At 41.9% G+C, this 27326-nt stretch overlaps 1 protein-coding gene across 1 annotated transcript in view; it reads right to left on the bottom strand.

Annotated features, from left to right (window-relative positions):
• Positions 1 to 5526: 5526 nt before the first annotated feature.
• The window catches only part of egfra (epidermal growth factor receptor a (erythroblastic leukemia viral (v-erb-b) oncogene homolog, avian)), a 369473-nt gene continuing 347673 nt past the window's right edge, over positions 5527 to 27326 (bottom strand). Inside the window, exons 26-28 of the mRNA XM_085988057.1 lie at positions 24275 to 24319; positions 20250 to 20358; positions 5527 to 17519 (exon numbers count right to left, since the gene is read on the bottom strand). Of these exons, the coding sequence (XP_085844183.1) occupies positions 17122 to 17519; positions 20250 to 20358; positions 24275 to 24319 (552 nt within the window). The 3' untranslated portion in view covers positions 5527 to 17121. The remainder of the gene's footprint in view (positions 17520 to 20249; positions 20359 to 24274; positions 24320 to 27326) is intronic.

The following is a 27326-nucleotide window of genomic DNA, read 5'->3' as shown; positions in this document are numbered from 1 at the left end:
ATATTCAAAGAGCCGGCACAGGTATGATGGACTGCATGGCCTCCTTCTGTGCTGTACGATTCTATGAATCGCAGCCAACTATAGCTTCCTCAGAACTGCACATTAATTAAATAATGTGTCTAGCATCAACCCTACTGCTCTATATCTGACCGAACAGCTATTCCACCTCCCCCCCCCCCCCCCCACAGCAAGGTACTCTCCACATTCAGTAAGCAAAGTTAGGAGAAATCTGTCACCCCATAGACATTTTCAAATATACTCCCCTACCCACTTTTTTGTTCTTAGCAAGATTTTGTTTTAATTTCCCCACCAGCTAAACAAGTATTTGTTCTCTAATTCAAAAATGGTCTAGACACCCTATGCAACATCACAGATGATCAACTAGCTTTTAAGTAAATTTCATATTTAATTATCTTTGGTTGTACAAAAAACAATTACGACAGTGAGGCTGAGGAAGTCTGATTGTGTTTCATCGCTTCCACTAATAATAATGAGTACAGTACCAAGATTATTTCTGATAGTTTCAATGATCCTGTGAATTCAGATGGGTCTGATTTTAAGTAAGAAAAACCTTCCATTGGCTGCTTGTGGGAGCTTACCATGGGAAAGTTGGCTGCTGCGTTTACCTACATAACAAGTGACTGTATTTCCAAAGTAGTTAATTGGTTGTAAAGTGTGTAGAATGTCCTGACATTGTGCGAAGTCTGCCTTTCTTTCTCTTCCTCCTACTGGTAACAGATGCTGTGGTGGTATCGAGAACCAAAAAAGTCAACAGATTCTTATGACTGATTTCTGGGAACCTGGAGTCCTAGTTCTTTAGTTAAAGGGGAGATGGGCACTGAAATTTTCAGAAAAGCTTCCAGAATCTCAACATAAAAAAGGAAAATTCCTTTATCATAATGAGCCTAAATTAAGAGAGAAGATAATTTATATCAGTGTCTAGCTGCACACAAGAATGAATCACATTCAGCTAATCTTCAGACCAAAGAATTTATATTCAGCTAACTACCCTTGTGGCAGATTTTCAATAGCATGAATTATTCCTCACACTTTCTTCTAGATGGAGAAACAATACTCTGGAGATCAAGATGGTCTCAAGCATCAAAATAGTCTGAACTATTCAGTATGATTACAATTTTATTCTTTGATATTACAGCTGATATTCAAATACTTTTGTAATATGCACACATTGTTCCCCCTCTTGCATTCAACTGTAACCACTTATATGCTTTATTTTCTGACATTTCCAAATGTGTTGAAAAAGGGTCTTTGTATTAACAATTTAGAAGGACTTCAATCTTTCTATCTTATGAATGTTCCTCATGAGTTACTTATAGCAATTACTGCAGTAAGTGGGTATCTCCCAATTCTGGAGCATGGCTAGGTGATTTGTTTTAGAGATGATCTTTACAGGAACTTTATTGGAAAAAATCTCGTGTTTTTTGTAGTTCTCTTCACCAATCCCAAATAATCTTATTACTGTAATTGATAGTTCCATCTAAATTCAGAAATAAGAAAATAAAAAGATTCCTCTAATGGCTTTATCATTTTATCCAGTGAGTAGCTGAGACATAAAAACAGAAAGGTCCCAGAATCAAACTCTGGTCTGTGCCGAGTTTACCGAACACAGCTGCAGGTAGTGTTAGGATCAAGACAATCGTGCAACTTCCCAAAGGTTAATGAAGAGAGTAATCAGCTAGGATTCCCACTTTGGATCATTATTCAAACCTCATGTGATTGTGCATGTGTGAATTTTGATTGAGGACAGGATTATGCTTAGCTGTGATGCCTTCCATAATGGAATGGCCTGCTGACAATTTTTGTCTAGTCATACAAGAATAATGAGCATACTTGGGCAAGGTACGAGAGGGTTCCCTGCACCCATGAAAATGTGCCCCAGGAAGAAATCAATTCCCTCAAGAGGGGTGGGTAGAAAATGTATTTTTAAAATACTAAAAATGGCATAGATGATCTACAGGTCTTTGACATACCAGCTTCCAATCTTCTAGTTTAGTAACCAGAACAGGAAAGTACAGGGCTAGATGCTGGTATAACAGAAATATATATATATATATATATATATATATATATATATATAAGCAAAATTGAGATGGTAGTTGTAACAGAGTTTATAGAAACTCACAGTTGAGACAACTGTAAGCATTTGGCCCTTTTTACTGCTTGGGGCTTTCTCCTGGAGGCTATAGCTGCAGATGCCTGTAGATTCACATAGTGCTTCATAAAATAAACCCAAATATATGGGTACTAAAGTTGAAAACCACCAGGGAACCAGTGTAGTTGTGACACTTGATAAAATAAGGTTTTGTTTGCAAGGTGTTCCAATTAAAAGTTGTTACAATTTTTTGGGATGTGGTTTATGTTTCTAAGGGGGACCGTAAGCTGGACAATGCTGGCAATGCACAGCGGGTCAATCATGTATAAAAAGGCAGGTTTATGATGTTTCAAGTTTGTACCTACTTCACTGGAAATCATTTTAGGATTTAATTACACATGTCTAGGGTAGTGCTTTTCCTTGGTAGAGTTTAGTTAGCAGTACAACTCTGCTCGTGATTTGTGCTGCTATAAAAGCAATTCTCAAGCAGTACCTGCAGTATAACTTTAGCATCTAATTACCATACACAACTATTTGGTGCCACCTAGTGGCCATCTTTTAATTACTTTCAACAGATCTGACTGCTTGGGCTAGATTTTCTTTCGAATTACCACCTGTTTTGGGGCAACGCTGGGGCATTTAAATAATAAGAGGTGGTAAGACCTACCAACTTAAATCTGCCAAGGAAATTGCACCAGAACTTTTGGCAAAAACGCTGCCACTCCCCTTTAATGCCGGCCTAGGGATTGCATGCTGCATTTAAATGGGGTCAGGTGGGCGTGGCCAACCGTCCCGCTCCATCTCCCCAGACTGACCCTAATTAATATTACCACTATATAAATTGCAGTATGAGTAGTACAACAGTAAAGTGTGATCCAAACAAAAAGGTTGGTGGTTTCTAGTCAACTGGCATGGCTGCCTTCCAGGAGGGCTCCTGTGAATCTTTCGGCTATAATAATTTAGAATTCACCAACCCCGAAGAGGACAGACACTGAGGACCAATAAACAACACAATACGAAGTGGATGATAGCTCCTGATGGAGTCTATCTAAATAGATAATAAAGGTAAACTATAAGCAGACAGTACTTCACTGCTGGGAGAGCTCAGTTCTCCAAAACCTTCTAAACAGCATAAAGTTCCAGCAATAAAAACAGAAAATGCTGGAGATACTCAGCAGGTCAGGCAGCATCTGTGAAGAGAGAAACAGAGTTAACGTTTCAGGTTGATGACCCTTCGTCATCAGTTCCAGCAATCAGGTAAAATAACAGGGATGCAGGAAAGAAAATGGATCATTAACTCTGGGTATTTTCCTAAAGGGCAGCACAGGCAGAAATAGATTGAAAGGGACATGAGGGAACAACTAAGATAAATCGGTTGGGGGATGTTGTTCAACAACACTTCAGTAGCTGACAAGTAGAATATTTTAAAAAGGTATGATGCTGAGAATGCAGGAAAAATACATTCCCAAAATCAACCACCTCTTATTAAACAAACATGACCCTATATGGATTAACAAATAAATTAAAAGTGAGATAAAGAGGAAAAGCAGTCTCTACAAATCTTGCATAAGAACATAAGAACTAGGAGCAGGAGTAGGCCATTTGGCCCCTCGAGCCTGCTCCGCCATTCAATAAGATCATGGCTGATCTGATCTTGGCCTCAACTCCACTTCCCTGCCCACTCCCCATAACCCTCGACTCCCTTATCGTTCAAAAATCTGTCTATCTCCACCTTAAATATATTCAATGTCTCAGCCTCCACAGCTCTCTGGGGTAGAGAATTCCAAAGATTCATGACCCTCAGAGGAAGTTCCTTCTCATCTCCGGTTTAAATGGGTGACCCCTTATTCTGAAACTATGCCCCCAGTTCTAGATTCCCCCATAAGGGGAAACATCCTCTCTGCATCTACCCTGTCAAGCCCCCTCAGAATCTTAAATAACAACAGAAAATGCTGGAAATACTCAGCAGACCATGGAGAGAGAAACAGAGTTAACGTTTCAGGTCTGGGACCCTTCAGCAGAACTGGAAAAAGCTGGAAATGTAACAGATATTAAGCAGGTGCAGAGACAGGGGGGGTTTAGGAGGGGAGGAAGGAATTGAAAGAACATACTGTGAAAATGTTGCAAATGGGAATGGCAAAATCATACAGCGAAAATGTTGCAAATGGGAGAGGCAAAATCATACTGCATGAAAAATGGGGGCAGGGATTATTATCTGAAATTGTTGAACTCGATATTGAGTCCGGAAGGCTGTAAAGTGCCTAATCGAAAGATGAGGTGCTGTTCCTCGAGCTTACGTTGAGCTTCATTGGAACAATGTAATAGGCCGAGGACAGAGATCAGAATCTTATATGTTTCAATAAGATCACCTCTCATTCTTCTAAACTCCAATGAATATAGGTTGAGCAGGTTGGGCCTTTCTTCATAAGAGAACCCCTTCATCTCAGGAATTAACCTAGTGAACCTTCTCTGAACTGCCTCCAATGCAAGAATATCCCTCCTTAAATAAGGAGACCAAAACTGTACGCAGTACTCCAGGTGTGGTCTCACCAACACCCTGTACAGTTGTAGTAGGATTTACCTACTTTTATACTCCATCGCCCTTGCAATAAAGGCCAACATTCCATTTGCCAGGGAGCAAGGAGAAGGGGCTCACTAAGATGAATACAAAAAAATGCAGAAATATGTTAAAAGGGTAGTCAGAGGGCCAAAGGGAGACCTGGAAAAAAAACTCTCAATATAAACTATTAGCTGAGACTAAGCACAACCATATTTTTATCCAGTATCTCAACAGTAAGAGGATAGTCAGAGGAGAGATGAAAACCATAATAGATGCAAATGGGCTTGAAACTGAGGATGAGAACAAGCTAATATTCTGAATGAATACTTCTTCCAAGGATTCATAGGGGAAGGAATGAGCAAGATGTCCTCCCCAAACAAATATATCCCATGTAAAATAAATAACTTCATTATAAATGATATGGAAGTGCTAGACAGGCTAAATGGGCTCAAAACAAATAAATCCCATGGGATAGATGATATTTATCCCAGAGTGCAGAGACACGAGGGAGCAGATTTGTGAGGCACTGAGTCACCATGAGGGAATAAATGGACATGGGGAGATCACGGTAGATTGGAAACAGGCTAACGTGATATTCATATTCAAAAAGGATGACCAAACAGATGAAGGCAAGCAGAGATCCATTAGACTTACTCCATTTCCAAAATAATATTTCATAATTTACCTCCTCATTTTAAACACTTAGATTCCCCTTAACCTATCTGTTCCAGTATATACTACCTCAGTTTTTTAAAAAAATTATTGCAGTTGATAATTTAAAAATAGCTTTAACTGCAACCATGAAAATCTTTACAAAATCAAATAGTAACTAAAAAAAAAAGCTGAGCCCATGATGTTTAACAAATCTTTTATTTCAGTAAAGTATCATGCATCAGTGGTTTTATATTTCTGTGAAAAATAAACCAAATTTTGTAAAATATTCACATTCAAAAACGTAACTGTCTTGTAATTACAGCATGTATTCGGTTTTTAGGCCAAAAGCTTGTAAAATGGTAAATACAGGTGGTAATGGATTGGCAGTGATTCATGGTAATGTCTATCTACAGAAAGACCAGGATCACCTATTGCTTTAAGTAACTGTGAAGAGGCAAATGATTTATGTTTAATCAAATAAAACTTTTAACTATCGCCATAAAAGTTAATGTGATTATAATCTTAAATGTTTGTCTTGGAGAAGCAATCAAAATATTTGTCAAGTGATTTAAAAAGGTTTACACTATAGCATACATTTCAGTTTTCTTGTATTGGACTCAATATACATATAAGCATATAATGATTTCTTACTATCAATACACCATATAAAAAGACTGGATTTCACTTTTATACAAATAGTGCGTCAACAATTTAATTTTTTTTAATTACTAAATCTCAGTAACATTTGTCTGCAAAAATGTACATAATTTTAAAAAGGGACACTATCCATATTGTTAAAACACATGTTTTTAGTTACCCTACTTGCCATTATCCTTCATCCATATAACTCAGCCATCTTCCATACTTCACAAATGTTACCTTACCGTAATCAAATTTATCAACACGAACAAGTAGTACATTAATGGCCATCATTTGGAATTTGTTACGAATAACTGAAGATAAAGCCAGAAATTGGAAACCCCACAAAAGAAAATTCAACTTTAAGCAGTGCATTGGCACTGTTCAACACAGTGCCACAGAGCAGGGGCAGGTGAGGCATCAATCCCCATACTGCTCCAGTTCCAATTTGAGTCATGTTGAAAGGTTGCTGTGACATCTTGCAGCCACAACTGGAGGGAGTGTAGCACCTCCTAGCAGTTGGTTACAAGGAGCAATGGCAGTAGTCCACGTGCTTGCCCTCCCAGCTGCAAGATGACAGGCAATAATAAAAAAAATATTTAGAGAAGTAAATTTCAGTTATGATACAAACCTGCCAAGAATGGTAAGCACAGAGGCAGGATGGGAATTAAATTGTTACATATAGTTTTTTGTTACCCAGAACCAGAATATCCGGTTAGATAGAGAGGGAAAAGATTATTTGGAGGATTAGCATGCAATTGAGGTTTCAGTTAAAGCATAGAGTTTGAGTAACACTTTATTGAAGAATTTGGATCTGGGAAACAAAATGAATGGGAGGATGTAGATCGTTAGTGGGCAAGATGGAAATTAGTGCGGGTTGCTGACGGAACTTGGTAAACAGGGCAGGCTCCTGATGGCAATGGAGTCTTAGGAGAGAATAGGTGGAAAAGCTTACTGAGACCCAAAATTCTGATTCATTCAAATTTAAATGTTAAATTTTGACAATATCTAATTATAATTTTGGCACCACTATGTGAATTTTTTGATGATCTTGAAGATGGTTAGGATAATTAGTTTAACTGTTCAAAGAATCAGAATGATACAGCACAGGGATAGATACTGTTCTCTGCAGCCGCGACCGAGAGTTCTGAAGGTTGTGTTGCCTGTCCGGTGTCAGGGTTAAAAACACCCCCTCGCGGCTGGAGAACTTGGAGTGGGAGGGAGAGGAACCAGTTGTCATGGTCCATGTAGGAACCAATGACATAGGTAGAACTAGTAATGAGGGTCTGCTGAGGGAGTTTGAGGAGCTAGGATCCAAATTAAAAAGTAGAACCTCAAAAGGTAATAATCTCTGAATTGTTACCTGAGCCACACGCAAATTGGCATAGGGACAAACAGATTAGAGGTTTAAATATGTGGCTCAAAGAGTGGTGTGGGAGGAAGGGGTTTCAGTTCATGGGGCACTGGCACCAGTACTAGTATAGGGGAAAGAGGGAGCTGTTCTGTTGGGACGGGCTCCACTTAAACCGGGCTGGGACCTGTGTCCTGGTGAACCGAATAACTAGGGCAGTAGACAGGGCTTTCAACTAATAAGGGTGGGGGAAGAGGTGGGAAGATTCAGGAAAGAGTAAATTTAAAAGCAGCGACAGAAATGTCAAGGCTCCAGAGCAGAGTAGAGTTTTGGGTAAACGTAAGCAGAGTGGGTCAGGAAGGGACAGAGAGAGTAACAAAGGTAATAAGGCATCAGTGACTATGGTGGCATCAAGGAAAAATAGAAATAAGTCCAAGCTAAAGGCACTATAAGTGAATGCGCAAAGCATTCGCAAAAAAATAGATGAATTAATAGCGCAGATAGAAATGTATAGGTTTGATCCAATAGCCATTACGGAGATGTGGTTGCAAAGTGGCCAAGGTTGGGAACTAAATATTCCAGGATACCTAACTTTTAGAAAAGATGGGTAAAATGGAAAAAGAGGAAGGGTAGCCCTGATAATAAAGGATGGGATAAAGAGAGGAAGGATCTTAGCTCAGAAAATCAAGTAGAAGAATCAGCAAGGGGCAGAAAACATTGGTGGGAGTTGTTTATGGGCCCCCAAATAGTAGTTTGCAGTAATAGTGTGGAGGACGAATTCATGGAATGTATGCAAGATAGCGAACAGTGAACCTGGTCGGGAACAGAGAGGAGAACCAGATATAAGGAGCGGCGGAGAGAAGCCCCAGACTCGCAGAGCAGCGAACCTGGTCGGGAATAGAGAGGAGCGAGAAGGGAGAAAATAAAAAATCCACGAACGCACAAAGTGTAGTAAACAAGGTAAGTGAGCTGCAGGCACAAATAGCCACATGGGAATATGAAGTTGTGGAAATAACTGAGACCTGGCTCAAAAAAGGGCAGGATTGGATACTAAATATTCCTAGTTATAAGGTGTTCAGGAAAGATAGGAGGTGGTGTGGCAGTATTGGTTAAGGAGAATGTTACAGTGCTGGAGAGGGAGGATGTCCTGGAGGGGTCAAGGACACAATCTATATGGCCAGAGTTAAGAAATAATAGAGGTGCCATTGCACTACTAGGTGTATTCTATACACCACCAAATAGTGGGAAAGATATGGAGGAGCAAATTTGCAGAGAAATTACAGAGAGTTGCAAGAACTATAGAGTAATAATAACAGGGGACTTCAACTATCCTAATATAGACTGGGATTGTATTAGTGTTAAGGGCAGAGAAGGGGAAGAATTTCTGAAGTGTGTTCAGGAAAACTTTCTTGATCAGTATGTTTGCGGCCCGACAAGGAAGGAGGCATTGCTGGATCTGGTTCTGAGGAATGAGGTGGGTCAAATGGAGCAAGTGTCAGTAGGTGAACATTTAGGAAACAGTGATCATAGTATTATAAGGTTTAGATTCACTATGGAAAAGGACAGGGAGCAATCTAGAGTAAGAGTGTTTAACTGGGGTGGGGGTGGGGGGTGGGGGGGAGAAGGCCAATTTCAGTGGGATGAGAACGGATCTGGCCCGGGTAAACTGGAAGCAAAGATTGGCAGGCAAAACTGTAATCGAACAGTGGGTTGCCACCTTTAAAGAGGAAATAGTTCAGGTACAGTCGAGGTACATTCCCACGATGGGGGAAAGGCAGGAGAACTAAAATCAGAGCTCCCTGGATGACGAAACAGAGCACATATGACAGATGTCAGCTTGCAAATATATCTGAGAATCAGGCTATATACAGAAAGGTCAGAGAAGTGAAAAAGAAAATAAGAGGGACATAGAGAGAGTATGAGAATAGAATGACAGCCAACATAAAAGGTAATCCAAAAATCTTCTATAGGCATATAAATAGTAAAAGGGTAGTAAGAAGGGGTGGGGCTGATTAGGGACCAAAAAGGAGACCTATGCATGGCACAGAGGGTACGGCTGAGGTACTAAATGAATACTTTGCATCTGTATTCACCAAAGAGGATGCTGCCATAGACATAGTGAAGGAGGAGGTGGTAGTGGAGACACTTGATAGTATAAAAATAGCTTGATAGAGGTATTAGAAAGGCTGGCTGTACTTAAAGTAGATAAATCACTAGGAGCGGATGGGATGCATCGTAGGATGCTGAGGGAATTGAGGGCAGAAATCGCGGAGGTGCTGGCCATAATATTCCAATTCTCCATAGATATGTGGGTGGTGCCAGAGGACTGGAGAATTGCAAATGTTTACACCCTGTTTTGAACAATGGTGTAAGATAAACCCAGCAACTACAGGCCAGTCAGTTTAACCTTGGTAGTGGGGAAGCTTTTAGGAACAGTGATCAGGGACAAAATTAACTGTCACTTGGCAAGGTGTGGATTAATTAAGGAACGCCAGCACGGATTTGTTAAAGGCAAATAGTGTTTAACCAACTTGATCGAGTTTTTTTGAGGAGGTAACAGAGAGGGTTGATGAGGGTAATGCATTTGATGTAGTGTACGTGGATTTCCAAAAGGCATTTGACAAAGTGCCACATAATAGGCTCGTCAGCAAAGTTGAAGCCCATGGAATAAAAGGGACACTGGCAGCATGGATATGGAATTGACTAAATGACAGGAAACAGAGAGTAGTGGTGAATGGTTGTTTTTTGGTCTGGAGGAAGGTAACAGTGGCGTTCCCCAGGGGTCGGTTCTAGGACCACTGCTTTTCTTGATATATATTAATGACTTGGACGTGGGTGTACAGGGCACAATTTCAAAATTTGCAGATGACAGAAAACTTGGAAGTATAGTGAACAGTGAGGAGAGTGATAGAATTCAGGAAGGCATAAACAGGCTGGTGAAATGGACGGACACGTGGCAAATGAAATTTAACGCAGAAAAGTGTGAAGTGATAATTTTGTTAGAAAGAATGAGAGGACATATTAACTAAATGGTACAATCCTGAACAGAGAGACCTGGGGGTGTATGAGCACAAATCGGTGAAGGTGGCAGGACAGGTTGAGAAAGCAGTTAAAAAGGCTTACGGGATCCTGGGCTTCATAAATAAAGGTATAGAGTACAAGAGTGTGGAAATTATGATGAGCCTGTATAAAACACTGGTTCGGCCCCAACTGGAGTATTGTGTCCAAATCTGGGCACCACACTTTAGCAAGGATGTGAAGGCCTTAGAGCAGGTGCAGAAAAGATTTACGAGAATGATTCCAGGAATGAGGGACTTCAGTTACGTTGATAGACTGGAGAAGCTGGGGTTATTCTCCTTGGAGCAGAGATAATTGAGAGGAGATTTGATAGATGTGTTCAAAATCATGAGGGGTCTGGACAGAGTAGGTAGAGAGAAACTGTTCCCATTGGCAGAAGGATCGAGAACCAGAGAGCACAGATTTAAGGTGATTGGCAAAAGAACCAAAGGCGATGTAAGTAAAAACATTTTTACACAATGAGTGGTTAAGATCTGGAATGCACTGCCTGAAAGGGTGGTGGAGACTCAATCTTATCTTTCAAAAGGGAGTTGGATAAGTATCTGAAAGAAAAAAAATTGCAGGACTACGGGGAAAGGGCAGGGGAGTGGGACTAGCTGAGAGTCGTAATGGGCTCGACGGGCCGAATGGCCTTCTTCCGTGCTGTAACCATTCCATGATTCTATGACAGTTTTCTAGATCAGTATGTTGAGGAACCAACTAGGGAACAGGCTATTTTAGGTCTAGTATTGTAAAACGAGAACGGGTTAATTAATAACCTTGTGGTAAAGGGGCCTTTAGGTAAGAGTGACCATAATATGATAGAATTTTATATTGAGTTTGAAAGTGATTTAGTTAAATCCGAAACTAGGGTTTTAAATCTAAACAAAGCAAACTATGTAGGTATGAGGGGCGAGTTGGCTAAGGTAGATTGGGAAACTACATTAAAAGATATGATGGTAGAGAAGCAATAGCTAGCATTTAAAGAATTAATACATAATTTACAACAAATATACATTCCTTTAAGGCACAAAAACCCCACAGGAAAAGTGATCCAACTGTGGCTAACAAGAGAAGTTAAAGATAGTATTAGATCAAAGGAAGAGGTTTATAATGTTGCCAAAAAGAGTAGTAAGCCTAAGGATTGGGAGGATTTTAGAATTCAGCAAAGGAGGACCAGAAATTGATAAAGAAAGGGAAAATAGAATATGAGAGTAAACTAGCGAGAAACATAAACACAGACTGTAAAAGCTTCTATAGGTATGTAAAAAGGAAAAGATTAGCGAAGGTAAACGTGGGTCACTTACAGGCTGAAACAGGTGAAATTATAATGAGGAATAAGGAAATGGCAGAGAAATTAAACAAATACTTTGGCCGGAATTTTGCCAGCGCTCAGGAGGCAGATTTGGAGGTGGGACATCCGGCAAAATCGCAAAGATTGACATCGGGTCGGAAACCCGCTGTCAACCCGCCTCCAATCAATCTTCAAGTGTTGGGTCCCCGATTTGCACATGGACCCGACACCCAGCGGCGGGAAGAGGTTTATAGCCACTTAACTGCTTGTTAACAGGAATTTTCCAATTTTGACACTTCTACTGTGGGCTTCCAGATGTCCAGACACCACGCTAGGTAAGTGTGGTGTGTTGAGAGCCTGCTGTAATGTTTATGCATTGATGACAGCTGCAGAAGTGGTGTGAAGGATCCAATGGTGCACTGGTGAGTTTCAGAGGTAAGGAAAAGATGGGAAATTAATTTTTAATGCATTTAGACTTTTCTGTAGGTAACAGGGTTTGAATTGTATGTGTAGTCCCACCTCATTGAGAGAAACTCTCTAACCAGCGACAGATCGCTTCTGTAACCTCACCTGCAGCTGCCATCTGTTCTAGCCTAAGGAGGGAGTCACTGGAGAGCCTGGGTGCAAGAGCTCACCTTTGTACAGTGATTGTCAGTGTTTGCAGCACCTTAATGCTGTCAAACACTGAAAAATCAACTGTCAAAAAAAATTGTGCGTGGTTCCTTTAAGAAAACCGGCAGCTGGCGCGTCATCAAATGACATCATCTGACACTGGCTTCCTCCTAATTGGCTGGCAAGCCCGCAAGGCGGGCTTAACAAGGCCAATTGACGTAAAATTACATCTGTGGGCGGGTGACTAGAACCCTGAAGGCAGCTGACCAGCTCCCAAGCCACCTCAAAGAATAAAATCGCAGCCTTTCTGTCTGTCTTCACGGAAGATGATGCAAAAAGCTTCCCGGAAATAGTGGAGAACCAAGGCTCCAGTGAGAATGAGGAACTGAAAGAAATTAGTATTCGTAAAAAAATAGTACTGGAGAAATTAATGGGACTGAAAGCCAATAAATCCCCTGGACCTGATGGCCTACATCCTAGGGTTTAGAAAGAGGTGACTATAGAGATAGTGGATGCATTGGTTGTCATTTTCCAAAATTCCATAGATTCTAGAATGGTTCCCGCGGATTGGATAGTAGCAAATGTAACCCCACTATTTAAGAAAGGAGGGGGGAGAGAAAATGTGGAACTACAGACCAGTTAGCCTGACATCAGTAGTATGGAAAATGCTAGAATGTATTATTAAGGAAAATAATAATAGGATTGGGCAGAGTCAACACGGATTTATGAAAGTGAAATCGTGTTTGACGAATCTGTTAAGAGTTTTTTGAGGTTGTAACTAGCAGATTAGATAAGGGGGAACCAGTGGATGTGGTGTATTTGGATTTTCAGGAGGCATTCGGTAAGGTGCCACACAAGAGGTTATTAAACAAAATTAGGGCTCATGGGATTGGGGGTAATATACTAGCATAGATTGAGGATTGGTTAACGGGCAGAAAACAGAGAGTAGGAATAAACAGGTCATTTTCAGGTTGGCAGGCTGTAACTAGTGGGGTACCGCAAGGATCAGTGCTTGGGCCTCAGCTATTCACAATCTATATCAATGGTTTGGATGAGGGGACCAAATGTAATAATATCCAAGTTTGCTGAGGATACAAAGCTGGGTGAGGAGAATGCAAAGAGGCTTCAAGGGGATATAAACAAGCTAAGTGAGTGGGCAAGAACTTGGCAAATGGAATATAATGTGGAGAAATGTGAAGTTATCCACTTTGGTAGGAAAAATAGAAGCGCAGAGTATTTTTTAAATGGAGAGAGATTGGGAAATGTTGGTGTTCAGAGGGACCTGGGTGTCCTTGTACACAAATCACAAAGTCAACATGCAGGTACAGCAAGCAATTAGGAAAACAAATGGTATGTTGGCCTTTATTACAGGAGGATTTGAGTATAAGAGTAAAGACATCCTACTGCAATTATATAGGGCCATGGTGAGACCACACCTGGAGTATTGTGTACAGTTTTGATCTCCTTACCTATGGAAGGATATACTTGCCATAGAGGGAGTGCAACGAAGGTTCACCAGACTGATTCCTAGGATGGGGGGATTGTCCTATGCAGAGAGATTGAGTAGACTAGGCCTATATTCTCTAGAGTTTAGAAGAATGAGAGGTGATCTCAATGAAACATACAAAATTCTTACAGGGCTTGACAGGGTAGATGCAGGGAGGATGTTTCCCCTAGCTGGGGAGTCTAGAACCACGGGTGTCAGTCTTAGAATAAGGGGTCAGCCATTTAGGACATAGATGAGGAGAAATTTCTTCACTCAGATGGTGGTGAATCTTTGGAATTTTCTACCCCAGACGGCTGTGGAAGCTGTTGAGTATATTCAAGACAGAGATCGATAGATTTTTGGATATTAAGGGAATCAAGGGCTATGGGGATAGTGCAGAAACGTGGAGTTGATGTACAAGTTCAGCCATGATCCTACTGAATGGTGGAGCAGACTCGAGGGGTCAAATGACCTACTCCTATTTCTTATGTACTTTTATATTCTTATGTAGGAGACGACCATTGTGCGTGTGCCTGTTATTCGCCAAGATTCATTTAACAATTAAATGAGATTCCTTGCTACTCATATTAACAAATGCATTTACATTTATTTCTAATTTGTTTCCCAGCAATGTTCTGCAACAATTGCAGACTGTTGATGCTCTGTATGAACCACCTAGATTGCAAGGTTCATCGGAGGAGAAGTTAGTGAGGGGAAAATAAAAATAATGGTCACACTTGATTATTGCAATTAGCATTCTGGTGCACTCCTGGCCTAGGGGAGAAAAGGTCAATGCCGCTTTGCCCCATGCTGCTATTTTGAGTGTCCGAGAAATCTATTTACTTACACTTACAGGCATCTGTCATTTTCACAGTGAAGTGCTAGGGAGGAATTGCTACATAATCCAGTGATGATAAAGGTGCCATTACCTTTAATAATTACAGATTTTAAGAAAATGGTACCAATTAAGTTTGAATCCTCTGTCTCATCAGTGACAGAGCCCTTAATTTGGTACTAATGCTAGCCTATGGCATCAGAATGAGAATAGAATCTTGCCCTGTATTTTCTTTGAGGGAAAGAGATCAACAAAGGTCCTCAAATGTGAGCTCGAGAAAGAATGTATCACCCTGAGTCAGTGGTAAAATAAATAATGAGTGAGTTTACAAAAAAATAAGTACATTCATCAGATGAAATTTAAGCTCTTAATATTTAGGCCTAAAACTACAACTTGCAGATTAGTCATATTATTTTGTAAAAATAGATATCAATGAATAAAAATAGAAAATACTGGAAACACTCAGTAGGTCAGGCAGCATCTGTGGAGAGTCAGAGAGATAGGGGTTCTGACGAAGGGTCACAAGACCCGAAACGTTAACCTTACCTTCCTCTCTAGCCTGACCTGCTGAGTGTTCCCAGCATTTTCTGTTTTTATTTTCGATTTCCAGCATCTGCAGTATTTTGCTTTTTATCTATGAATGAATTAGGTCGCATCTTGATGATAATCAATTATAATCAACAGCTGCATTTCAGAACCCTACCCCCAATCATAACTTTGCAATGAGGAATGGAAAGAAGCAAACTTAAGGGTTGTAAGATTGGGTTAAGCCAATGCAGGCTACAAGGATAGTTTTTTGGGGGGGCATTGAAGGGTGGAGGGGGTATTCTAGAGTGAGGCGTAAAACAGGAGAAGATTAAACTAATGCTGCACTTAATCACAGTTATAGGTGAGATTTGGATTGTTTTGGGTAAAGCAAATTGAGACACTTAAATCAGACTGTTTACCCCATGTTTCATTGAAAGTAAAGTAATAGGGCAAGTAAATTGAAACATAAGAATTAATGGCAGTCTGAAGGTACAGTCTAAAGAAATCAACAGGAGGAATATTGGCCTAGATTATCAGTGTGCCGTGAGGCGGGCTTTTAGGCGTGTGGGGGGCCAAAATCCCGAATTCGGGGGTCCCGACACCATCCCACCCAAAACCCGCCTCCACGTAAGTTTCACAGGAGGCGGGTACCCGCCCCGCACTGGGACCCGCCGACCAAAGGCGGGAAGGGATTAGTGCCAATTAATTGCCTGTTAACAAATAGTTAATAGGCAGTTTTTAGCCTAATCCCTATTTTGAGGGGTGTTATGTGGGATTCCCGACGGCTCCAAACCACGCCAGGTTAGAGCAGGCAGGCCGTCGGGTTGAAGGACTTGGAGGGGTCGCGATGTCGGTGTTCAGGTGAGTGATGGGTGCAAAGGTAAGTGTGTTTGGTGTGTCTAAAGTGTGTAAAGAAGTTTAAATTACCTATACTTACCTTAACAGCCTTTCTTCCTTTAGGCGTCGGGAGTCCATTACTCAGCCAGCACTGAAAGCTGAATGGCCGCAACTGCCAAAAGTGACAGCCTGCAGCTTTCAGTGCCGGTGAGAGTTCTAACTGAGTCTGCGTAGAAGGACTCAGGTTAGAAGTCAGACTGTCAGTGTTTCACAGCTTCAAACAGCTGTGAAACACTGATATTTCATCTGTCAACACCACTTGGCAGATGAAATTTCAGTCTGTGACGTCTGGGCAGGCTCAACAAGGTCAATCAAGGGAAACTCGCGTGGATTGGTCACACGTCGATGGAGGCGGGACTAAAACCCAAAAGTTGTAGTCCCGCCTCCTTCCCGACTGCTGAATGAAAATCCAGCCCATTGTCTTTCGTAAGCTTATGTAACATTCTGGGAAACACATCTCTGGTGCTATGGCATCTTGCCCATCTTGTCATTTCACAAAGATAGCCAGTACAGCGCGATTCAAGGGCCCAGTATACCTGGATATTAGGATTTATACCAAATAATCATATATATTGCTTGGATACTGTATTTAATGTTTTCTTTGAAATACTATGAAAAAGTTTTTAAAAGTTTCTCAGTTTAAAAAGAGGTAAATTACTTGCATGGTATAAATATACAGGTGTTGTGGTAAGAGCAATGCTTTCAGTTATATGGAGGGGGACATTGTGAAACAAGACCGGACACTGCGCCAGTGTCTGAAATCTGGGCTACGACTGATTATACCTCAAACATTAGGCAGTATCTACACATATCAAATATGTAACTTAGTGATTTTAAAAAACTGGAATGCTACTGAAGAAAAACTACAATCTATTTCATTACTAGGTTCTTTAAACCTAATTTAAAGTGTCAGAGTAAAGTTCCATCACCAATAACATCTTAATGACTTGTTTTAGTTAGGAGGAAATATTCACATTTGTCTCTTTTTTTCCCTCCTATGGGAATATTTATAACCAGTAGCACAGCATAGCTGCACCTGAAAGTCACCAGCGTAATTTGGTCACCAGTTGGTCTGGAGAAGTCTGCTGGCCCATGTCATACCGTAGAGTTTTTCTGACCTCCGGGTGGCACTGCAACACCAAGGTACTCTGGATTCTCAGCTGCAGCATTAATAATGTGACCGTTCACCTTCGTATGTTTAGGAAAAAGATTCTGCTGGTATTCGGGATTGTCCAGGCTCACATTGCGAGTTACTGTCTGGCCCCAGTGATTCGGATGCCCAAGACCCACTTTGCTGATGGGTTGGGAGGCATTCACATACTCTGGGTTCTCCACTGCATTAGTGAACAAGTTTAAATACTGAGAATCAGTAGGACCCCTGCCATTCTGGTTGAGAGGCAAAAAAAGCTCCTGGTAGGCAGGGTTTTCCATATCAGAGACTGGGCTTCTCAAATGATTAAGACGTGGGCTCCTCTTAATTTGGTTGATGTATTCTATAAAACAAAAAGGAAAGCATGTTTACAAAATCAGTCACAGAAAATAACATTCAGCTCGGCTTGTGATATAAATGTGACCAGGTGAGAAACATACTACATTTTGGGACATGACGTGTTCCAAAATGCTTTTCATATCTTATAAATGAGACAACAGCTTAAAAACCCAAATTGACAAAACATATAATTAAAAAAAATAATTTCCTGATAAATTGTTCAACTGAGGTATTTTCCACTAAAGTAAGCGACCAATTGAGTAGCCTGAATCAAAAAAACTAATTGCAGAAACATAGAAGATAGGAGCAGGAGTAGGCCATTCGGCCCCTCGAGTCTGCTCCGCCATTTAATGAGATCATGGCTGATCATCCAAACTCAGTACCTTGTCCCTGCCTTCTCCCCATAGCCCTTGATCCCTTTAGCCTTAAGAAATATATCTAACTCCTTCTTGAATATATTTAATGAATTGGCCTCAACTGCCTTCTGTGGTAGAGAATTCCACAAGTTCACCACTCTCTGGGTGAAGAAATTCCTCCTCATCTCTGTCCTAAATGGCTTACCCCTTATCTTTAGACTGTGACCCTGGTTCTGGACTTCCCCGCCATTGGGAACATCCTTCATGCATCTAGTCTGTCAAGTCCTGTTAGAATTGTATAAGTTTCAATGAGATCCCCTCTCATTCTTCTAAACACCAGCGAGTATAAGCCCAATCGACCCAATCTCTCCTCATACGTCATTCCTGCCATCCCAGGTATCAGTCTAGTGAAGCTTCTCTGCACTCCCTCCATGGCAAGAACATCCTTCCTCAGATAAGGCGACCAAAACTGCACACAATACTCAAGGTGTGGTCTCACCAAGGCCCTGTACAACTGCAGCAAGACGTCCTTGTTCCTGTACTTGAATCCTCTCGCTACGAAGGCCAACATACCATTTGCCTTCTTAACTGCCTGCTGCACCTGCATGCTTACCTTCAGCGACTGGTGCACAAGGACACCCAGGTCTCATTGCACTTCCCCTTCTCCCAATCTATTGCCGTTCAGATAATAATCTGCCTTCCTGTTTTTGCCACCAAAGTGGATAACCTCGCATTTATCCACATTATACTGCATCTGCCATGCATCTGCCCAATCACCCAACCTGTCCAAATCATACTGGAGTTTCTCTGCATCCTCCTCACAGCACACGCGCCCACCCAGCTTTGTGGCGTCTGCAAACTTGGAGATATTACATCTAGTTCCCTCGTCTAGATCATTAACATATATTGTGAATAGCTGGGGTCCTAGCACCGATCCCTGCAGTACCCCACTAGTCACTGCCTGCCACTCGGAAAAAGACCCGTTTATTCCAACTCTTTGCTTTCTGTCTGCCAACCAGTTCTTTATCCAAGTCAGTACCTTACCCCAATCCCTTGTGCTTTAACTTTACACGCTAATCTCTTATTTGGGACCTTATCGAAAGCCTTCTGAAAGTCCAAATACACCACATCCACTGGTTCTCCCTTATCTATTCTACCAGTTACATCCTCAAAAAATTCCAGTAGATTAGTCAAGCACTATTTATCTTTTGTAAATCCATGTTGACTTTGTCCGATCCTGTCACTGTTTTCCAAGTGCTCTGCTATTACATCTTTTATAATGGACTCTAGCATTTTCCCCACTACCGATGTCAGACTTACCGGCCTATAATTCCCTGTTTTCTCTCTACCACCTTTTTTGAATAGCGGGGTAACATTAGCTACCCTCCAATCCATGGGAACTGTTCCAGAATCTATAGAATTTCAGAAGATGACCAGCAATGCATCTACTATTTCTAAGGCCACTTCCTTAAGTACCCTAGGATGTAGATTATCAGGCCCTGGGGATTTATCGGCCTTCACTCCCATCAATTTCCCCAACACCATTTCCCTACAAATAATGATTTCATTCAGTTCCTCCCTCTCATTAGACCCTATGTTCCCCAACATCTCTGGGAGGTTATTTGTGTCCTCCTTTGTGAAGACAGAACCAAAGTATGTATTTAATTGGTCTGCCATTTCTTTGTTCCCCATTATAAATTCCCCTGATTCTGACTGCAAGGGACCTATGCTTGACTTCACCAATCTTTTTCTCTTCACATATCTATAGAAGCTTTTACAGTCAGTTTTTATGTTCCCTGCAAGCTTACTCTCATAATCAATTTTCTCCCTCTTAATTAATCCCTTTGTCCTCCTTTGCTGAATCCTAAACTGCTCCCAATCCTCAGGTTTGCTGCTTTTTCTGGCCAATTTATATGTCCTCTCCTTGGATCTTATGCTATCCCTAATTTCCCTTGTTAGCCACGGTTGAGTCACCTTTTTTGTTTTATTTTTATGCCAAGCAGGGATGAACAAATTCTGTAGTTCATCCATGCGATCTTTAAATGTTTGCCATTGCCTATCCACTGTCAACGCTTCAAATAACGTTCCCCAATCCATCCTACCCAACTCGCGCCTCATACCATCGTAGTTTCCTTTATTTAAATTCAGGACCCTAGTCTCTGAGTCAAATACTTCACTCTCCATCTTAATGAAGAATTCTATCATATTATGATCGCTCCACCCCAAGAGGCCTCGCACAACAAGAGTACAGCGAGACACTGCAATTCCCCAATGTATAAAACAATGGTATGAAACCAGTGTAAGTCACAAATTTAATTTGTTACTTATAATTTAGTTCAAGCACCAAAAGAGAGCAATATTGTATTAGTTGCACAAACCTGGGGCAGGTTGGAAACATCCATTTATGTCGTCGTCATCAAGGAGGATTGTTGGATCAGAGCTATAGCGTAAAATTTCACTGTCTTCTCTCTTAGGCATTCCTTGATGCTGCACAATTAACAATAAAAAAAGAAAATTTAATGGAATAGTTGATTTGTCTTTCACAAATGCAAATTTAAAATTTGTGGTATATATTAAGCCATGCATTGCAATGTCACATTTTCAGCTCCTCTTCTGCATGGTACAGCACATCTTATATTACTTTGTAGACAACTTCCAACAAACTTCTCTCTAAGCTAACCTCAAAGAAACAAAATTGTTAAAGAGAGCATGTTTTGTATGGCTTTACACACAGTAAAATTATGTAGAGTTTTATATTTTTTTTAGTGCAGTTCAGTGATGGCCCAGCAGGTCACTCAGTTGTAACAAACGGCTACAAGAAACAAGAATAAAAAAACCAGACGGACCACCCGGCATCGACCTCGGCACCGGCTACAGACACGGCAATGGCACACCCAGCCCAGTCAACCCTGAAAAGTCCTCCTCGCCAACATCTGGGGACTTGTGTCAAAATTGGGAGAGTTGTCCCACAGACTAGTCAAGCAATAGCCTGACATTCATACTCACAGAATCATACCTTTCAGCCAATGTCCCAAACTCCTCCATCACCATCCCTCGGTATGTCCTGTCCCACCGGAAGGACAGACCCACCAGGGGTGGTGGCACAGTGGTATACAGTCGGTAAGGAGTGGCCCTGGGAGTCCTCAACATTGACTCCGGACCCCATGAAGTCTCATGGCTTCAGGTCAAGCATGGACACTGGAACCTCCTGCTGATTACCACCTACTGCACTCCCTCAGCTGATGAATCCTCCATGTTGAACAGCACTTGGAAGAAGCACAGAGTACCAAGGGCACAGAGTGTACTCTGGGTGGGGGACTTTAATATCCACCACGAAGAGTGGCTTGGTAGCACCATTAGTGACCAAGCTGGCCAAGTCCGGAAGGACATAGCTGCCAGTCTGGGCCTGCGACAGATGGTGAGAAAACCTACTTGACCTCATCCTCAACAATCTACCTGTCGCAGATGTATCTGTCTATGACAACATTGGTAGCAGTGACCACCGCACAGTCATTGCGGAGATGAAGTCCCGTCTTCACACTGAGGACACCCTCCATCATGTTGTGTGGCACTACCACCGTGCTAAATGGGATAGATTCAGAACAGATCCAGCAGCTCAAAATTGGGCATCCATGAGGCACTATGGGCCATCAGCAGCAGCAGAATTGTATTCCACCACAATCTGTACCCTCATGGCACGGCATATCCCTCACTCACTCTACCATTACCATCAAGCCAGGGGACCAACCCTGGTTCAATAATAAGTGCAGAAGAGCATGCCAGGAGCAGCACCAGGTGTACCTAAAAATGAGGTGCCAACCTGGGGAAGCTGCAACACAGGACTACATGCATACTAAAAAGCGGAAGCAGCATGCTAAAGACAGGGCTTAGCAATCCCACACTCAACCGATCAGATCAAAGCTCTGCAGTCCTGACACATCCAGTCGTGAATGGTGGTGGACCATTAAACAACTAATGGGAGGAGGAGGCTCCATGAATATCCCCATCCTCAATGATGGTGGAGCCTAGCACGTGAGTGCAGAAGACAAGGCTGATGCGTTTGCAACTATCCTCAGCCAGAAGTGTTGAGTGGATGATCCATATCGGCCTACTCCTGAGGTCCCCACCCTCACAGAAGCCAGTCTTCAGCCAATTCATTTCACTCCACGTGATATCAAGAAACAGCTGAGCACACTGGATACAGCAAAGGCTGTGGGTCCCGACAACATCCCAGCTGTCGTGCTGAAGACTTGTGCTCCAGAACTAGCCGCATCTCTAGCCAAGGTGTTCCAGTACAGCTATAACACTGGCATCTATCCGACAATGTGGAAAACTGCCCAGGTTTGTCCTGTCCACAAAAAGCAGGACAAATCCAATCCAGCCAATTATTGCCCCATCAGTCTACGCTCAATCATCAGCAAAGTGATGGAAGGTGTCATCGACAGTGCTATAAGCAGCACTTATTCACCAATAACCCGCTCACTAATGCCCAGTTTAGGTATCGCCAGGACCACTCGGCACCAGACATCATTACAGCCTTGGTCCAAACATAGACAAGAGTGTTGAATTCCAGAGGTGAGGTGAAAGTGACTGCCCTTGACAGCAAGGCAGCATTTGACCGAGTGTGGCATCAAGGAGCCCTAGTAAAACTGAAGTCAATGGGAATCGGGGGAACTTTCCACTGGCTGGAGTCATACCTGGCACAAAGAAAGATGGTTGTGGTGGTTGGAGGTCAATCATCTCAGCCCCAGGACATCACTGCAGGAGTTCCTCAGGGCAGTGTTCTAGGCCCAACCATCTTCAGCTGCTTCATCAATGACCTTCCCTCCAACATAACTTCAGAAATGGGGATGTTCGCTGATGACTGCAGTGTTCAGTGCTATTCACAACTCCTCAGATAATGAAGCAGTCCATGGCCGCATGCAACAAGACCTGGATGACATTCAGGCTTGGGCTGATAAGTGGCAGGTAACATTTGCGCCACACAAGTGCCAGGCAATGACTATCTCCAACAAGCGAGAGTCTAACCACCTCCCCTTGACATTCAATGGTATTACCATTGCCGAATCCCCCACCATCAACATCCTGGGGGTCACCATTGACCAGAAACTTAACTGGGCCAGCCACATAAATATGTGGCAACAAGAGCAGGTCAGAGGCTAGGTATTCTGCGGCGAGTGTCTCACCTCCTGACTCCCCAAAGCCTTTCCAACATATACAAGGCACAAGTAAGGAGAGTGATGGAATACTCTCCACTTGCCTGGATGAGTGCAGCTCCATCAACACTCAAGAAACTTGACTCCATCCAGGACAAAGCAGCCCGCTTGATTGGTGCCCCATCCAGCACCTTAAACATTCCCTCCCTCCATCACCAGCGTACCGTTGCTGCAGTGTGTACCATCTACAAGATGCACTGCAGCAACTTGCCAAGGCTTCTTCGGCAGCACCTCCCAAATGCGTGAGCTCTACCACCTAGAAGGACAAGGGCAGCAGGCGCATGGAAACACCACCACCTCCAAGTTCCCCGCCATGTCACACACCCATCCTGACTTGGAAGTATATCGCCGTTCCTTCATCGTCACTGGGTCTAAATCCTGAAATTCCCTCCCTAACAGTACTGTGGGAGTACCTTCACCACACGGACTGCAGCAGTTCAAGAAGGCGGCTCACCACCACCACCTTTTCAAGGTCAACTAGGGATGGGCAATAAATGCTGGCCTTGCCAGCGACACCCACATCGCATGAACGAATAAAAGAAAAACTGTATCATTTGTGCCTCCTGAACCATGCACTGCAGTAAAAATGGACACCTTGCTGAGCTGTTAAGAGTTTATTCAAATGATTTGAATTAGTTTCACAATTGCTGAAGCTTAATCGTCAGAACTTTCCTTGGCGGTTCTCTAGAATTTCCTGCTTCTACTCTGCATACTGATAAGTAGATGGCTACTTAACTAAGGTATAAGTTTGCCTCTTCACCCTGCCCCCCATTAGATTTAATAAATAAAAGGTACATTTACTAATTTTGATTATATTTTTATTTTTTCGTTCTCTCTAATTTTAATTAACTTAAATAGGTCCTTTAACAAATAATCTTGCAATGAAACATCCACAATAAATGACCTTGCAAGGTTTGTAAGAATACAAGTGCTCATCAACTTGCCCATCGAGAAAAAACAGATTTTCTTGCATCTCAGTTTAAAACTGTCTTAATTAATTGATTAGGTTGGCTGAATACAAAAAGGCTCGTTAAGTACTGAATGTTGCTAAATGAATGGGGTGTTGTGTAGTTAAATTTTCTATTGATTTAACAAAATGAAACTACTGCTTACCCTTTTTAAAATCTGTGCTGATAATTACTGCAGAATGCAAGAAATTGAAGGCATGATTTTGCTTTTCTACTTACGCCATTTCTGCTAATCAACGTTGATGAATTGTTGCTCGTCATACTCTGTTGACAAAGATCAGAAGCAGAATACAAGTGACTGGAAGAAACATTGATGAAATAGGAAGGAGACAGACCATTCAACTCTCGTGGCAAGATCCTTTTAATTACTATATACTGATAAATTAGAATTTAGCAGAAAATTCCTTGCCAAATGGAAACATCATGTCGTGTAAAGTGACGTGATAAATCAAAACAGTGGTAACACCACACCATGATGCCCAGGACTATCAATATCAGAGTTTATAATATGGAACATCAAACTAAACTGAGAGCCAATGATATGAATTCATGGGACTGTAATCCATGTCTAGCTATCTCACTATCATGAATGAGAAACTCCTAATGTCACTGCCAATCTAAGTCATGCTTATATCATTGACACCCAATGGGCTCATTCTTAAAATGTAATGTACAAAGGTTCTAAAACATAAACATTAAATGTTATTGCCTAATTTATCCCTCCCCTATTCACAGGAAACGATCTACGAGATATCATGGGATTGAAAAGATAATGTCAAGCTGGAGACAGATTCACCCACTCACATTATCAGTAGAATGGTCTGTTGTGAATAGAAGAGCAATCCAAATATGGCAAGAACACTGGCGGTTTATAGCCAGAATATTAAATCACTGAAGCATAAAGTTTAAGAAAGGGTCCATCATCTGCCAAAATTTCAAGCTGCAAGTTGACAATTTAGGATGGGGACTTAAACAGCTCAACAGAGAGTTAAGTTCCAGATGACAATACATAAATAACAGTCCGGACTTTGTGATAACAATAATAGTGAGATTAACAACAACTTCCGACAAATGCACACGTGCAGTTAAACAAGGAAATCAGGAAGTTGCTGTCCCAGTTGCCTTGCTCCTCCACAAGCTTTGCTATAACAGTATCTCACGGAGGGACACAGCACTAAAATACATGTACGGCGTGAATTTGGGGTACTTAAGTGATAGATACCCACTAAACACGCAAGAAAAAGTTAGGGCTTATCCAGTCTAAGTGAATTTTTGATGGCGTGATAATTCTTAATTATTGCCAAACAACTTTTCTGGCACTGAAAATTAACTTTTACAAATGTGGTGTTTCATTCCTTCAGATTTTAATTATTGTTAGACACTTAAATTTTTGTTTCTATCGTTTATCTCTCTCTAATACCAGCTTTGTTTCCCTCTCTTTGTATTGCTTTCTGTACATAATTTGTAATTGAATTAAGTATTCTAACTTATACTTCCTGGTTTAGACTCTGCGTGTCTCAGTAATGATTCTTTAATCTGATTGGTTAAGAAGATGCACAGTTGCTTGCCCTGTTAACACAGGTCCCAAATCCCATTTTGGCCCTCTAATTGCCACAAATCACATTGCAAAAGCCCACAGAAAGTCTGGACAAGTGTAATGTAATGAATGGTTACCGCCGTTCGTTCGCCGCTGACCGTGAAATCTGGGCCATTAGTAGCACTAATATTATAAGGTTTTGGAAAAGCACCTCCATGTTTTTCCCAACAATTCAGGCTAAGCCACCCTGCTGGAACATGGAAAAAGAGAGACAATGAAGCTTTACAGTTCCACACAGACCAATAATTTTTATGTCTATAATTGTCTTTTGTAACAAAGTGAAATGGAACTAAGTTTTAAAAATCTGCAGTTAGCACAGAAAAATAATGTACACTTGCTTTAAGAAACAGCTCCTGGTCTTGGCATTAGATTATATGCTATAGTGATATACATGATATACATGTGAAATTGATTCATAAATTTTCCTCAAAAAACCAACCCTTGACCCCTCCGTCCTTGCAAACTACCGCCCCATCTCCAACCTCCCTTTCCTCTCCAAAGTCCTTGAATGTGTTGTCACCTCCCAAATCCGCGCCCATCTTTCCTGCAATTCCATGTTTGAATCCCTCCAATTAGGTTTCCATCCTTGCCACAGTACCAAAATGGCTCTCATCAAAGTCACAAAAGATATCTTTTGTGACTGTGACAAAGGTAAACTATCCCTTCTCATCCTTCTTGACTTGTCTGCAACCTTTGACATGGTTAACCACTCCATCCATCTTCAATGCCTCTCCACTGTCGTCCAGCTGGGCGGGACTGCACTCGCCTGGTTCCACTCTTATTTATCTAATCATAGCCAGAGAATCACCTGCAATGGTTTCTCTTCCTGCTCCTGTATCGTTACCTCTGATGTCCCCGAAGGATCTATCCTTGGTCCCCTCCTATTTCTCATCTACACGCTGCCCCTTGGCGACATCATCCGAAAACACAGCGTCAGTTTCCACATGTAACCCAGCTCTACCTCACCACTACTTCTTTCGACCCCTCCACAGTTTCTAAATTGTCAGACTGCTTGTCCGACAGCAAAAATTTTCTCCTATTAAATATTGGGAAGACCAAAGCCATTGTTTTCAGTCCCCACCACAAACTTTGTTCACTAGCCACTGACTCCATCCCTCTCCCTAACATCTGTCTGAGGCGGAACCACCCTGAAATAAGCTTCCAAGCACAAATCCACGGCATAACTAAGACCGCCTATTTACACCACCGTAATATCACCCATCTCCGTCCTTGCCTCAGCTCATCCGCTGCTGAAACCCTCATCCATGCCTTTGGTACCTCTAGACTTGACTATTCAAATGCACTCCTGGCTGGCCTCCCACATTCTACCCTACATAAACTTGAGGTCATCCAAAACTCGGCTGCCCATGTCCTAACTCGCACCAAGTCCCATTCACCCATCACCCCTGTGCTTGCTGACATACATTGCCTCCCGGTTAAGCAACGCCTCGATTTCAAAATTCTCATCCTTGTTTTCAAATCCCTCCATGGCCTCACCCCTCCCTATCTCTGTAATCTCCTCCAGCCCCACAACCCCCGAGATATCTACGCTCCTCTAATTCCGCCCTGAAGCATCCCCTGATTTTAATCGCTCAACCATTGGTGGCCGTGCCTTCTGTTGCCTAGGCCCTAAGCTCTGGAATTCCCTGACTAAACCTCTTTACCGCTCTACCT

Source organism: Somniosus microcephalus, chromosome 5, assembly GCF_052327205.1.
Source record: "Somniosus microcephalus isolate GS21.2 chromosome 5, FLI_Smic_1.0, whole genome shotgun sequence".
Classification (NCBI taxonomy): Eukaryota; Metazoa; Chordata; class Chondrichthyes; order Squaliformes; family Somniosidae; genus Somniosus; species Somniosus microcephalus.
Note: the sequence above shows the minus strand (reverse complement) of the source record. Positions and strands in the feature narration are given on the sequence as shown.